General features: G+C 38.3%; 1 protein-coding gene across 1 annotated transcript in view; it reads left to right on the forward strand.

Moving 5' to 3' along the window:
- LOC139722898 (uncharacterized) overlaps positions 1–14,715 on the forward strand; it is a 41,850-nt gene that overhangs the window by 9,626 nt on the left and 17,509 nt on the right. Inside the window, exons 6-13 of the mRNA XM_071634179.1 lie at positions 372–482; positions 1,045–1,164; positions 4,004–4,188; positions 5,734–5,862; positions 6,276–6,648; positions 7,578–7,733; positions 12,985–13,620; positions 14,353–14,631. Of these exons, the coding sequence (XP_071490280.1) occupies positions 372–482; positions 1,045–1,164; positions 4,004–4,188; positions 5,734–5,862; positions 6,276–6,648; positions 7,578–7,733; positions 12,985–13,620; positions 14,353–14,631 (1,989 nt within the window). The remainder of the gene's footprint in view (positions 1–371; positions 483–1,044; positions 1,165–4,003; positions 4,189–5,733; positions 5,863–6,275; positions 6,649–7,577; positions 7,734–12,984; positions 13,621–14,352; positions 14,632–14,715) is intronic.

The raw sequence follows: 14,715 nt of genomic DNA on the forward strand, positions 1-14,715 counted from the left end.
TACTGTTTTCAAAGTTGTTGTCTTTCGTGTTTGTTTGTTTTTCAACTTCAAATTGCGCCATTTGATACATACAGTGTATTTATTTTGTTTTTCTTCCAATCTCAATAGTCTGGATAGAAAAGAAAGAGATCATCGCTTCTTACTCCGTTGTCACAAACAATAGTATCTGCATGAAGTGGAATACAATGGTACTGATGGAACCACGCATTTAACTTTTTCCTTTTATACAAACAGATGATAAGTTAAATGGAATAAGCAAAGACCTATAAGAAAATAGTGAATATCTGATTAATATGTTATGTACAATGTCTTCTGATAATTGCATAATGGTCATTGTGATTTGTGTCCATCTCTACGTTTTTCACTACCAGATCCACCTTTGCCAGTTCAGCCGAAAGACACAGCTGACGTGACTCCTTCTCCCAGTCCCACGCAAGGTGTTTTAACCACAATGGCCACTACGCCCTCACCGACAAGCGCACGTTCGTATCAGTCTTCCCACTAAACACCACCGAACTCTACACACAGAGTTCTGTGCTAAATACCCATGTTCATCAAAACTGGCTCATTTCCCTCCCTCCCCCCCCCCAAAAAAAAATGGGCTCCTTTAAGTGGATTGTATGTTTTCTATTACATGTTTCTCATGGTAATATGACACTTGTTCCTGCGACAGTTGATCCGGTCTTATTTTCTCCAGGGAACGTTATACGGTTAGGGTTATGATAGGTTTTAGGTTAAGTTTGATTTGAGGGATTATGGATTAAGGTTTGGCTATAGTCTGTGGTTAGGTTCTCTGTTTGGCTTAGAGTGCTGATATTTCATGAGTGAAAAATTGTCGCAGGAACAAATGTTATGGAACCTTTTCTCATAATGTTTCTAATAAATTATGTGTTTTCATTAATGGCGAAGAGACAGGCAGAGATAGGGGGAGACTTTTATATAAAACGCTGAAGATTTAGTGATTCTACCCACTATAATAGAATTTTGAACATTTCTGTCCTTCCTGCAGGGGTTAAATGTTATGTGATTATTTTCTAATTGCAGCGCCCTGTGGAGGTAGCCTTGTCTGTCCTGTCAGCAAGGCGTGCTATTCCCCAGAAGAAGTATGTGACTACTATAATGACTGTGGTACGTCCTTCGACGAGAACTCATGTCCCCGTACAGGTAAAATAAGTGTTTGTTATTAATAATAATTATGGTGTTTCTGTGTGTCTGTTGATGATGAAATGTTTTGTTACTGTTGAGAATACTTACATTTTGTACAGTTGTTGCTGTTGTTTTTTCTCTGAACCATCCTATTCCAAGACATATACATATAACAACGTATGTCCGGTTACATAAGCAAGAGTGAAGAATATGTTCTTATAATAGCCACTAATAAAAGCGCTGGTGTGCCCACGTCTCTGCGAACTTTTATTTTTCGCATCATATTTTATGTGTGTATTTTTGCGGTCATTTTCCTCATGCAGCATCTGCTTATTATTGTCTGCTGACATTTCTATTACACATACATTTTCTTATTTGTCTCTTCAAATGCATTTTGCGTGAAATCTTATTTTGAATATGCAATTTGCAATGTATTATAACAGTATACAACTTTAAATTCATCACTGACGTGTTTCCAAATAGTATCCCTGTTAGATTCAAGCATTACCCGATAACTTTGTTCAGTTGACTTTGTATTAATAAATAGATATGATAACAGTCCATACAAACTTGTAAAACCAGGCACGCAGCATTTTCTCTGCGTTTCCAGGAAGGATGTAAAGCTTATTTGGCACCTTGTATGGAGGAAATCTAAAGCTATAAACTTGTACCGCTTGAGGTCGCCCTTCAAGCGTTGTGAGTCTAGTTTTTAGTTGAAAAATAATCCTGTATAATGAGGGTATAAGTGATGTCTTGTGACGCATTTGACCTGCCTCTTCTTCAGCATCTGTTGTTCGTTGGTATTTTAGAAAAATGAAGGTGAGACCCTGTATGTATTTTTTTTTCCGGTGGTGGAGGTGGTGGAAAAATGAGCAAAGAAAATGGGATGATTACACACAAAAGTAACATTGGGCCACTAGTTTCCTCTCTTAATAGATAAATTATTCTAAGCACTTCTGATAATTAATGCTTCATTTCATCATTTCATTTATTATTTCATTTCCAAAGTAATTGCGAAAAAGACTTTGAATACACGTAGAACCCAAAATCACTACATGACATGCAAATAATCAGGGAAATGCTGAAACACGAAATGCAGCAAGTGTTTTCTCTTTCATGACAAATGCTAAATCAAAATCGATTGAAAATGGAGGGGACTGCTAAAAAGCAAAGTTTGTAATTTTCAGTCTCCTTATAAACAATACAGCTACAGTATAGTAACTGTTGAACGAACGAAACTAGAGGCAAAATACCATAAGAAGGGAAAGGAATGGCCATTTATAGAGAAATCCACAAAAAAAAACATGGCAGCTCTCTTGTGAGAAAGAAGAAAAACAGGAAAAAGGGCGGTTATAGAGTGGAGGGAATACCAGAAAGAGACTGAAGAGGTCAAAGAAAAGGGGCGAATTACGGAAGAGGAATTATAGAAGGTTAAAACCAACACAGGCAAGGAGACCTTTAACCCTGATCTAACTGGGCTATTTGAGACCAAATTTTTACCTGGGGGGGGGGGGACCCCCCCCCCCCCGTCTTCAGATCTCGGCCACCGATCGCGCGATCGCCGCAAAATGTTGCCTGAACATAGAACCAGATGTCAATTTCAAGATTACATGGTCATACAAAAGAAAAATTTTGATTTTCTATTTTTAGTAAATTACAATTATGCAAATTTACGCATGAAATCATATTTTCACCTATAACTCCATTAAAAAGACTGAATGATAGCTAAATTTTTGTGTAAGAGTTCCTCAAGACACACTGAACAATTTTCTTGTAAAAATATAGCACAATAAAAATCAGTTTCTTTTGTTTTTTATTGTTTTGTTAATTTCTTATGTATTTCATCGTTTTTTACCTTTTGTTTTCTATTGTTTTTTGGCCAAAATTTGTTGCAGGCACTTTTTAAGCTTATCTCCATTAAAATTGATTAATTTCAAGGGTTAAAAGTTGAAATAATCTAATTTATATCAATTTAACCAAAAAACACAATTTGCATTGGATTTGCACACGATATCATGAATTTGAGCCATTTTTGGGTTGACTTGCGTACGCAAAACATTACGTAACTTCAGAACGGTGTATCCGGACATCGCAAATTTGGTCTCAAAATATGCGGGAGACTTCAAAGAAAAAAGTCCTGAAAGGACGCGGCAAAATCTTTACGCGTTGCGGAATCGCGACGCGAAATGTCGAAGGGGGGGGGGGCAAATTGACCTCCCCCCCCCCCCAATCCAGTTAGAATAGGGTTAACCCTCCCCCATCAGCTCCTCCCGTGCGGCTGAATATAATATTAGCATGCTACACATTGACATATTAAGAAATATTAGATAGGTTAGTCAAATACCGGTTAGTGATTGGTTAAACACAGTCACGTGATGGAGGCACATTCGTTATGTTCGCCCATAGACAAACGTTCTTTGTAATGTTCTCCAATGGCAAAAACATTTTCACGTAACAAAATGACCGAAGGCCTAGGATCGCGCGCGCACATCAGTGAATTTGACAAGCGATCGAGTGCGTTGTGCTGGTGGTTGACGTTGAAGTGTTTTACGTATTTGACTAACCCATTTAATATAACAGATAATATAACAGATGACGACTTTTGTTGTCGGGAACATGTGCCAAACATTCCCCCTCAGGGTTTGAAATGCTATTTCGGAAGGTTATAAGTACAAATGTACCTCGACTTCGTCTCGGGACTTATCAACTTCCCTCAATAGCATTTCAAACCCTTCGGGTGGAACATTCGGTATGTTCCCTCCCCCGCCAGTCATCATCTATATAATGTTTGACTTATCTTGTAAATACTCATATCATGGCATCATGCCACCATTTGTTCTTGCACGGTCAAAAGCAGACGAGGAAACGAGAATATGCGAGAATCTCCAGGCCAGAGCAACGGAAGTGAACGATGCCTGTATCGTGGGCACGAGGACTCAGCAAGCCACAGATTACGGGGAGTATTCTGGAGCGGATTTCATCATTGATGGCAAGACGGCAGTTCTACCACCCGATTCCGTCTCAAATTGGCTGATTCAATCGGTATACATATATGCATACATACATACATACATACATACATACAATATGTGTAGGCTTACATTGTTTCGTACTCTATTCACCAGTAAAGGACAACATCTATTATCACTTTTGTATACATTATGCAGGGCTCTATATTTACTTTTTTTTTCCCTCAGATGGCCCGTTCGGATCTCCAAAAGATACCCTTTGTGAAACTTGGTTGCCCGACATCAGGGGTTATTTGAAATGGCCCCTAGCCAGGGGCTACCACTCATGTCAAGCCCTATATTGATTATCATAATTATCATTGTTATTGTCATTATTTTAAGGGGATTATTTTCCCAAAACAGGCTTGAGGTTTGTCATAATTTTGTAAATATAGGAGACAATCTGACTGGAGTTAAATATTCAGGTGCGTCATCAAAGCAATGATCATCATATGACATGGATTGGTAATCTATAAGAAATCGGGGCCTGCACTGCTGGAAAGAATACAGTGACCCACAGTGAGAAACATGATGTAAACACAATGTGAACACACTGCGAACGCAGTGTGCAATCTCTTCACACTGCTCAAATGGAGCGTTTTTAACATTGTGAACACATTGGGAATCATTAAATCACAGAGCATGCAAGTCGGTAATTCACCCCTTTTGGAAAGAATACACTGTCCCAACAGTGTGAAAACACAATTTGAACACAGTGTGAAATCTCTTCACACTATTACATTCGAGCGATTTAACAGTGTGAACACGATGTCGGTCATCAATTCACAGTGTGAAACAAAGCATAACTATGTGAACACTATGTGAAAAACACACCACAGTGTGAAACGACCTTTACACTGATTCGAGCGTTTTTACGTAGTCGACTATGTGAACACACTGTGAACACACTGTCGGAAACAGTGTTCTTTCCAGTAGGGACAGTGTGAAACGAAACATTGATAAGCGAACTTTCTGTGAAAAACGATACTCATAATAAGAGTAAGTAAGAAATCATATTACACTGCCATTATTCGACCGTTTTCGCGATAGTAAAAAACATTGTGAACACATTACGGGACACTTTGATCTCTCCAGCAGGGTAACCTCTGTAAGTGCTTCAAGCAGCTAGAAAAATAAGGGAATGATATTGCAAACGTTATGTTGTTCATGTCGATATTGCTGAAGTGTTTTTTGAAGTGTACACATTATAGATGTGCCATTATGGGACATATCATATTGCTTGTTCTATTATACCACTGCAGAAACGAGTGTTGATCCGGAATACGCGTCAATAATGACCCACCAGTATTTGTGATTATCTGTTTATATCATTGCCTCTTTATAATCAAAATAACGTGTAAGACTAACTCGATCACAAGAGGCATCTTCATTCCAGATAGATGATTTCTGAGATTGTTACTAGTAGCCTATAACAAGCGACAATGGAGTAGCCCGCGGCATATACATGCAATATACATGTACAGCTTCCGGGTTATGAAAAAAGAGTTACGCGTTTTGTAATTCTATGTAATGACAATTCAGCTAAATCCATTTGTCCTTTTTGCGTTCATGTTGTCAGGTTACGGTGGACCCCAGATATTTCCCCTATGACATCAACTTCTTTGCCTTGGTCAGCATCAACGCAAGTTCTGAGGCCTGGGTTGGGACTCAATATAACGTCAACGTGTCAATGGCAGATACGGAAAACGTAAGAAAACATATTGCCAAGGGATTATAGTCCACCAGACATCCGTCTGTTGGACATTACAGTTGCAGGCAAATGAAAAAAATCCCTGTCCATCTCTACAGTATGTCTCCCCCCCCCCCCAAAAAAAAAAAAAAAGTTAAAAAGAAAAAAATATATTTATATACCTAATGCCTTTCATGAAGAGAATTGTTATTCAAAAGCAAAATAGTGTGGTACGAAAACTGGATTTGACTTTTTATGCGATTGAGATTGGAAATAGACGACATTAGGTCTTTACATAATTTGCGATGAAGACCATTTTTAGAAGTGCATCCCAACATGGGTAACCTTTTTGTTGTTGCTGTTTTCTTCTTTACGCTTTTATTATGTCCATCTCACACGGTACGCTGTGTGTATTTATCTATCTATTTCAGAGGACAAGTGAAGAGTCAATCGTATCTTCAATAGTTCGTGAACTGCGGACACCTCTCAAGCTGAATCTTACCAACCAGGATGCCGTGCGTTTGTCTATTCTCCACGCCGGTCGTCCTCCGAGCTCCCGCTACCCGTACACCGCTCCCGAGACGATCTCCTATCGAGGGATACAGCTCACGTTCGTTCGCTACTCCGATGCTTGCGGCTACAGGACATCGGAGGAGCTGAGCGGATCGCCGAGTTACAACAACGCGTGCCTACGCGCCTTCTGGACGTTCATGGAAAGCAGTGAGGAGGCTGCAAGTCGGCGACTGACCTGCATGCCCCCAGAACGGTTGGCCTTCTTGTCAAATCTTTATCCCAGCTGCTTCGGTAGGTTTTTACTCATTCCCATTCTCTCCCTTTCTTGAAGGTTCCCTGCAATACCAAAGTATATTGATCTCTATTGATTGATACCCTTTTGGTCGGTCTATCATTCAAATCATGAATAGTGAACGTAAAAATAGGGAAAAAACAAGACTCCAACTTTTTGACCAGCTATACATCAACTGTTTGTCATTTTAAATAAAGTGAACAAAACCTAATACTTTTGTCATTCATTCTTACACTAAAGCAAGATTTCACTCATTGAATAATTATGAATGATTATGTTAATGAAAACATTTTTATGTGTACTATGGAGTCGGGCTGGTCATAATCAGCTGCTTTCTTAGGTCCCTGGCAAACCACTTTTGGTTGGGTGCAGCCATTTGTCTGCATTTGTCTGCGTTATTATGTACCCTTCCACGCATGATAGAAATAAAGATACTATAAATAGTTTTCGGTATGATATCCACCGGATAATAACATAGCATTGTATATCTATTGTGCATTGATGGTAGAAAACGTTACAACTATATCATATTCATTCATCGTATTTTTGCTAGTAAGGAGATACTTGAATATTTGAAAAAAAAAGTGAAATTGTTTAAATTCTCAGCACCAAAGAAATGGCTTGATATTGTGTTCAAGTAATAATTATGTATTTCATCCATCCTCTGTATAATTATGTTTATTCGAGAAATCTTCAATAAATTCTATCATTTGATTTTAAAAAAAGTTATACATCAACACTTGATGAAATACGCTTGTAGATGAGGTTTCTTTGTGAATAACAATGGATAAAGCCTTTTTTTATTCTTGACGTAATTTTGCATCGATATATCCATACTTATCACTTTGTCTAATAGGCCTACTCCGTGAATAAAATTCATTTGACAGAAACAAATAGAAACCCGATTCCCTTTTTTTCTGTTATATAGCACATCCGAGCACCGTGTTAATTTCTTCGAACCAAACGGCGGTTCCGGGTACAGTGGTCAACCTGGTATGTGCCGCGGAAGGCAGACCCATACCATCGGTGGTCTGGTACCGGTACTTGGACGGTTTGCTGTATGATGCGCGCAATGTGACGATAAGTAGGTCCGGTACGACGGAAGTGGCCGTTTTATCGTATAGAGTGGTTAGCGGCACGAGTGTTGTGTAAGTATGCATCACCACAACACAAGAATATGACTTGCTATATAGAAATATAATAGTTTTATGCATACAGTATATATTGTAATATACGTACGAACATACAAAGTTTGATACTACTTTTTTTTTTCCTTTCTTGATGACCTGGTTTATGTCAAGCCGTGATATTTACATAACAATAACCGTAAGCTCTTAATCAAAGAAAGTATAATGATAATGATAATAATAACAATAATAATAATAATGATAATGATAATAATAATAGTAATGATATTAATGATAATTATTATAATAATGATAATGATAATAATGATGATATTGATAGGGATTATTATTACTATTACTATTATTATTATTATTATTATTTATTTATTTATTTATTTATTCTGTCTTCTTTATACAGGGTAGTCTCTTCAGTACATAAAACTGCTTTACAAGAGAGCCCTGTATTACATAAAAATATTGAAATACAATTTACAATTCGAAACAAATTTGAAACAGTGTAATGTTACAATCTATAACAATATATTACATAAAGTACAATACAAAATACGACAAGTTAAAACGGCAATCAAAGTATGAAACTGAGTATGATATAAGTTGAATAAAATGTATAACAATGTAAAATTAAAATACGTCTTACATCTTACATTCAGGATAATAATATACATTTATTATAGCCAGTAAAACATCACCCATGATTAAAAAAACAAAAAAACAAACAAATACAATCTATCCATTATCCCCTATCCCCTATCCCCACCCCGCACCCCACCCCCCCCCCCCCCCTTTCCGGATAATACAGTGTAGTAGCTGCGGCAAGATGTTTTTGGGTAGAAAAAAAAAAAAAGGTGAATACGGTCGGCAAGAATTTGTTCAGCTAAAATGAAAACAGAAATCAAACTCTCATATTTACATAATTTCTTCAAATATTCAAACTACACATAGATTCGTACATAAATAAATAATCACTGTTTGGTTTGGGTAAAACCTCAGATGGGTAAAATATATAGAAATTAAAAATCAAAAATCAAAACTTAAACGTTTGCACTGTTTCTTAAAATTTTCAAACGACACAGAAGTTTGGACTTGAATAGGTAACATATTAAAATATAATGTGCCTTGATACGAAAATGTTGACCTCATATATTCTGTACGTGGTTTCGGAACAAAAAGAGGATTGTTTGCAGCATATCTTGTATAATAATATATCGGTCTGTTGGAAATTAGTTTCTTTAATTAGTTTCATCATCATCATTAGTATTAGTACTATTGTTCAAGTCGAATAGTAACAATAGTTACAGTAGTAGTAGTAGTAGTAGTGTTCCTTTCACTCATTTCATTTCATATTTCAATCATTTATTGTCCATATCATGGACATTTGTATTGTTCACATGTTTTTGAAAAAAAATATACAATACAATTACATAACGAACATTCAAAAAAAGAGGGTACAATATAGAACAGAGAGGCAAGATATGGGCTAGGGTTCACATAAGCAATCATTTCACTGTTGCCCTCAGGCATGTGAGCCGTCACGCGATGCGTTCCCTTGTATACACAACATAATGAAAATAACAGAGTAATCAAAACGGACCGATAGTAAAAATAATATGTTGAAATACATGAAATGAATCAAATATTACCCCAAGACATCTAATATTTACTGCAATACTTTACTCAAGTCATCCCTTCAGTCCATTAAAAGAAAGAAAAAAAAATAATTGAAAAGCATTCGTCCACTCTAATGAGATAAGGTGACAGCAAGAACCGAACAAGTGATATCATTTCATCCTGTTATCAAATTATGAGTTCGATTGCGACATGAGGTAAACGTCATTTCAAACATTAGGTCAGTCAATCATCAGAACGAAATCATCAGAACCCCCCCCCAAAAAAAAAAGAATGATAAAAATTCTTCTTATTTTCATTTTATTCGATGTTCAGCAGTTTAATCACGACTATCTCAAATTGACAAGAACGGAGAACAAAACGTACCTCTGCACGTTTTGTTCGACCTCCGCAGAAACAACTGCACATAATTTTGTTTTGGGAATGCTATGTTACCCAAACGTTTATTACTCAAATACAGGAAATTATGTTACAGGATCAAACTCAAATTACTAGAGGTGCTTTTATACTTGGTTCTACAGAAAACCCAAAGTGTTACAAGTGGTTTATTCGTATGCAAAATAATTTATATTTCCTGTAAGAAATAAAAATAAATCGTTGCATTTTCGCCAATTTTGTCAGTTTTTAAAGCAAGCAAAGAAAGTAGACGAATTTTTTATGTCTGAAAAAAAAAAAAACTAAAGGTTTTGTATCTAATATCAACTGGAATCGTACTAATCGTGTTGTAGCTGTTTGTCAATTTTGTATTACTGTACTTGTCTTTGTGTATTGTATGTGACATTTATTTTGTAACTGAATGTTTGGGTGAATAAAATTCCTTTGTGTAAAAAAGACAAAATGGAGTTAATTCGTTTAGGGAAAACACTCTTCAAAATGAATGAAGAATGCAGATGATCACCAACATGTTGAGTAGTTTTATTTAGACACAGGAATGACATCGGATCAACCCAGGCTACATGGTAAACATTGCTTTATCAGAAGGCCTTGCCTTAACTATTACTGCAATGTCCCTGTCGCGGGTTTCCAAAGAAATGCAGAGACTGAAATATTGAGACAAATCTCCACAAACACAGCCAATTCTTTATTCCACTGGAAATCTGCCCGCATCAGAAAAAGAAAAAAACATTCATCTTTCATCGACAGTGCCGCTCAAAGCGTAAAAAGGCAAGGCGTGGACTGCATTCTCAAATTTCGTAAATATCGTAAAATGGGATGTTTTTCACTCTCATGGTGGTGGTGGGGTGGGTTCATTATGAAAAAAAAAACCAATGTATTATCAAAAAAACAAACAAACAAAGAGGACAGAAAGAGGAATGAGATGAGGGTTCGCTGCATAGATATACATTTCTTTCTTGTTTTTTTTTATATGTGTGTTCTTTTTTATTTTTTATTTTAGATTTGAATGCAGGGCATCAAGTATCTTGTCGACTGTGTCCCAAAGGGTTTCAGTAACTGCGATAGGTGAGTAATAATACTCAAAATGGTCCTAAACAAAAACAAAGCAAAAGCAAAAACAAAAACAAAACAAACCCACACACTGTGTTTAATTAAAACAAGACAAATTGCGCTGGTATTCAGTCAAATGTCGTCGATCCTTCTGCACAATTAATTAGAACCAGCTCGTATCCGAAAACGGGAATGGGAGCCGGCCAGATATTTGATTTACGAAGTAAAACATAATGATCCTAATAAAAGATGGGTCCCACCTTTTATAAGCATTTCTTTTTAATTTTCTCAGCCATTTCAAAACCAGTTTCCATCAAATAAATTTTGATCCCTCTTATAACTGTATGCTCCTAGTCTGTATATGTCATAACTGGTTTCTAAAAGTATGAAACCTGAAGCCTAATCTCAACCAACAATATACACTGTACTATCCCTTTAAAGTACTTAGTAGAAAGGGGAAATATTATTTCTGTATTTTATGGGTGAAATTTACATTGCAGGTTTTCCACACAACCCAGCTTGTCACTTCATAAAAACAATTAAAGAAGCCTGAAATAAACACTAATTTAATGCAGTTTCTCTCCGCTACATATTGATGAAAAACAGAGTTTGAGTGGACATTGTTCTTTAATTGCCAATAATATGCGTCCTTGTTTTTAGATCACTAAACCTTAAGCCCCTGTCATACTTTGCCGGATAGGCCCACCGTGAAAGAAGCGAGTGAGATTTTGCTCATCCGTTGTTCAAATCGTCAATCCGGTGGACAAAGTGTAAATTTTTCCGTTTTAAAAGAGCGTACATACACGGTCTAGCGGGAGAACAAAACACACCTTAATGTTGGGCGATTGTGTAGAGGACAGTGGAACGCGCGCAAACGCATGAGAAACGAATAAGAACCACATGCCCACAGGACAGAACGCACGAGGAACAATGGGTGACGCATGAGACGTACATCGAACGTCAGAGAACCCGGCGTACGCGTTTGTATGATGTGCTGTACATAGCCGTACCATCCGTACCATTTCTTGCAGCAACGGACTCTACAGGGGGCCTATACAGTACAGATACAGGATAAAACGTACAACTATCGGACAAGGGTCAGATCGTGCTATCCGTTTTTGGCGCCAAAAAAAAAAAAAAAAACAACTTTGTGCATGCACGAAGTTTTCTTGCCGCTCTGACGGAAATCACCCATCCAAAGAATAAAAAGGACATGAAACGCATTTCAACGGATTTCAACGGATGCCAAAAATCGACATTCGTTTCTCATGCGTTTGCCATATCGGGCAAAGTGTGACAGGGGCATTAGGCTTACTGTGAGCTATTGCGATCACTCTCCGTTCGTCGTCCGTCGTGCGTAAACCTTTTGCATTTCATATTCTTCTTGAAAAACCCATGAAGAATATCCACCAAACTTGGCAGGTAGCACCCCCAGGGGATAGGATCTCAATGCGTTCAAATGGGCACCATGTCCCACCTGCCGTCCCACCCCCCCCCCCCCCCCCCCCCAAAAAAAAAAAAAAAAAAAATCTTGGAAAGTCTTCTCTTATCGAACCAACGTGATAGAGCTAAGGCGCCCAGAGGGCCCAAACTTCCCCAAATGAAGGAATCTTTCAGAATCTTTTTCTGTAGAACCAAAAGTGAAAGAGCTGAGTTTAATACTCGGAGTAAGTACATTCATGACTGTAGCATTTCGTTTATGGCAGATTCAAAGGTGCCCCCATTCACATTCACATCTTCTTCTTGAAAGCACATTTTCACATATTGTTACCAAATCTAGTGGGAATTATCATAATGCAAGGGTGCTTTAATATGTATTTGTGCAAATGGGCACCATTCCTCACCTGGGGACTTTTTCTTTTCTTATCATAGCAATAACACAAAAACGCCGATTAATGTAAAGCATATTTACGTTGATGTAAGGGAACTTGTCAATTATCAATTGCAATATAAACACTCAGGGCAAGAATTCGTCAATTTGTGTACGTCTGAATACTTTTCCCCTTTAAATTTATGATAGAGTGCCATGAATTCATGTTTTCCTTCGCAGACGTGAGATCTTGATAAGCATATTCTATTATAATTTCTTTCCGTTATCATATGTTCTCTCGCCAGCCGATGTGTGTACTGAGGTGGAAGTGGACGACCACAGAAACCTGCGTTTTCCCTCACCCTGCCTGTCCGTGAAAAACCTAACCAGTGTCTACTGGGATTTTTTCACCGAGAACATCGAGTTTTATGGCCTACCATCCAGCGGCCAGCTTCATTCGATCTTCCTGCCGTACTCCGCGCTGCAAGATAATCTCTTGTTTCAACCTTTTCGCATAAACTCCGTCCGCCTCACGGTGTCCGTGGAAGCCCCCGGGAGGTTTCCACAAAGACGTCGACGTCGACGCGTTCTTCCCGTCCTGTACGAGCGCGACTACAAGGACATCAATAGAGTCGTAAGAGACGGCTTCGACGGATACCGTATTGTTATTACTCACCCGGTGCCAATCGAAGCAGGCACACGCTTACTCGTGATGGCCCAAAGCCTCGACAGCTTTCAGAGGATTTTGCCCTCGGAGAGCCCGGTCCTGCTGGAATATCTGGAATGTTCGAATCTTACTACCAGCGAGACTTATTCCACATGTTTAGACATTCTCAATGAGTGGAAAAGTACAACTGAGGAGTTAATCAGAGCGGGATGTCGGCAGAATGTGTCCCCGTTGTTCAAAAGTTTCCAGGCCTGTCTCCAGATTGCCGACGAACGTAAGACGTGTTCTCATCTTAAATCCAAGAGATTTAATACCTTTTATGCCCCTGTCTTAGATGCACTATGATAGATACCTTATGTAATATAATCCTCACCAGAGCCAAACCTATATAGGGTCAAAGTCATCACAAGAGTTTTTGTAAGTCCTAAAGTTGATTGCACACAAAATGTCTCTTGCTATTGAAATTAAAGAGAGTTAGGGAATACTAACTCTGAGCCTATAATGCATTTACATCAAGTTTGCTGGAAGAAGAACTATAATTGAGCAGGATTGCACATTTTCTTTCATTTTCTGCAATAACGGGAATAGGGACAATATTTCCATACAAATGTGATGGGGAAACGCAAACAGCAAAACTGTTTTGCATTTCGTAAATACGTTTTTATTTCCATCCTCATTTTGATAAATCGCTAGAATTAAGTTTACATGCGTATCGTACACCCTAGAGTAGGCCTATAATACTATGACTAGTATTATACACTAAGATATCACTACACACACCCCGTTTATGCAAGGCTGAGCACGCCACCATCGGTAAACTGACAGTCAATCCAATGCTCGTTGCTACAGCCATTAACAATTACCATGTATTGATCCTTACTCTATTACCAGGTACATGCTTTGTAGAGATAAACACCCTTTTGTAAGTACACACTCTCTTCTGGAATTTAGATAGGAAGAGGTATCGAAAATGCTAGGATTTCCCCCTTTGATCTTCTTACCACAGCGCCAACGGTCGTCGACCCGGACCTCGGGACTATGGAACTCAGAGTGTACAGTAACTTCACTGTCTACTGCCCCATCCGTGGGGGAATAAGTAGATGGTGGATGAAGCGAACGGCTGGCGGCCCTGTCCTGCCGTCCGACAGCCCATCGCCGATTCTGCGTTTCGAAAACTTCGGGACGGAAGACCAGGGCTACTACTTCTGCGAAGCATCTCCCGGCAATGGGTCTAGCGGCAACGGGGAGAACGTGGTTACCACTGACATGCTTCTGACGCTGAGGAGTATGTGATGCTGTGATCTCATTGATAATTATTGATTGTGTACATAATATCATCATAGAAAATTTCAGCATTTGATAGTTATTT

The sequence above is a fragment of the Diadema antillarum genome, unplaced genomic scaffold (genome assembly GCF_040938485.1).
Source record: "Diadema antillarum isolate AM-2024a unplaced genomic scaffold, OU_Dant_1.0 scf00000176, whole genome shotgun sequence".
NCBI classification, from domain to species: domain Eukaryota; kingdom Metazoa; phylum Echinodermata; class Echinoidea; order Diadematoida; family Diadematidae; genus Diadema; species Diadema antillarum.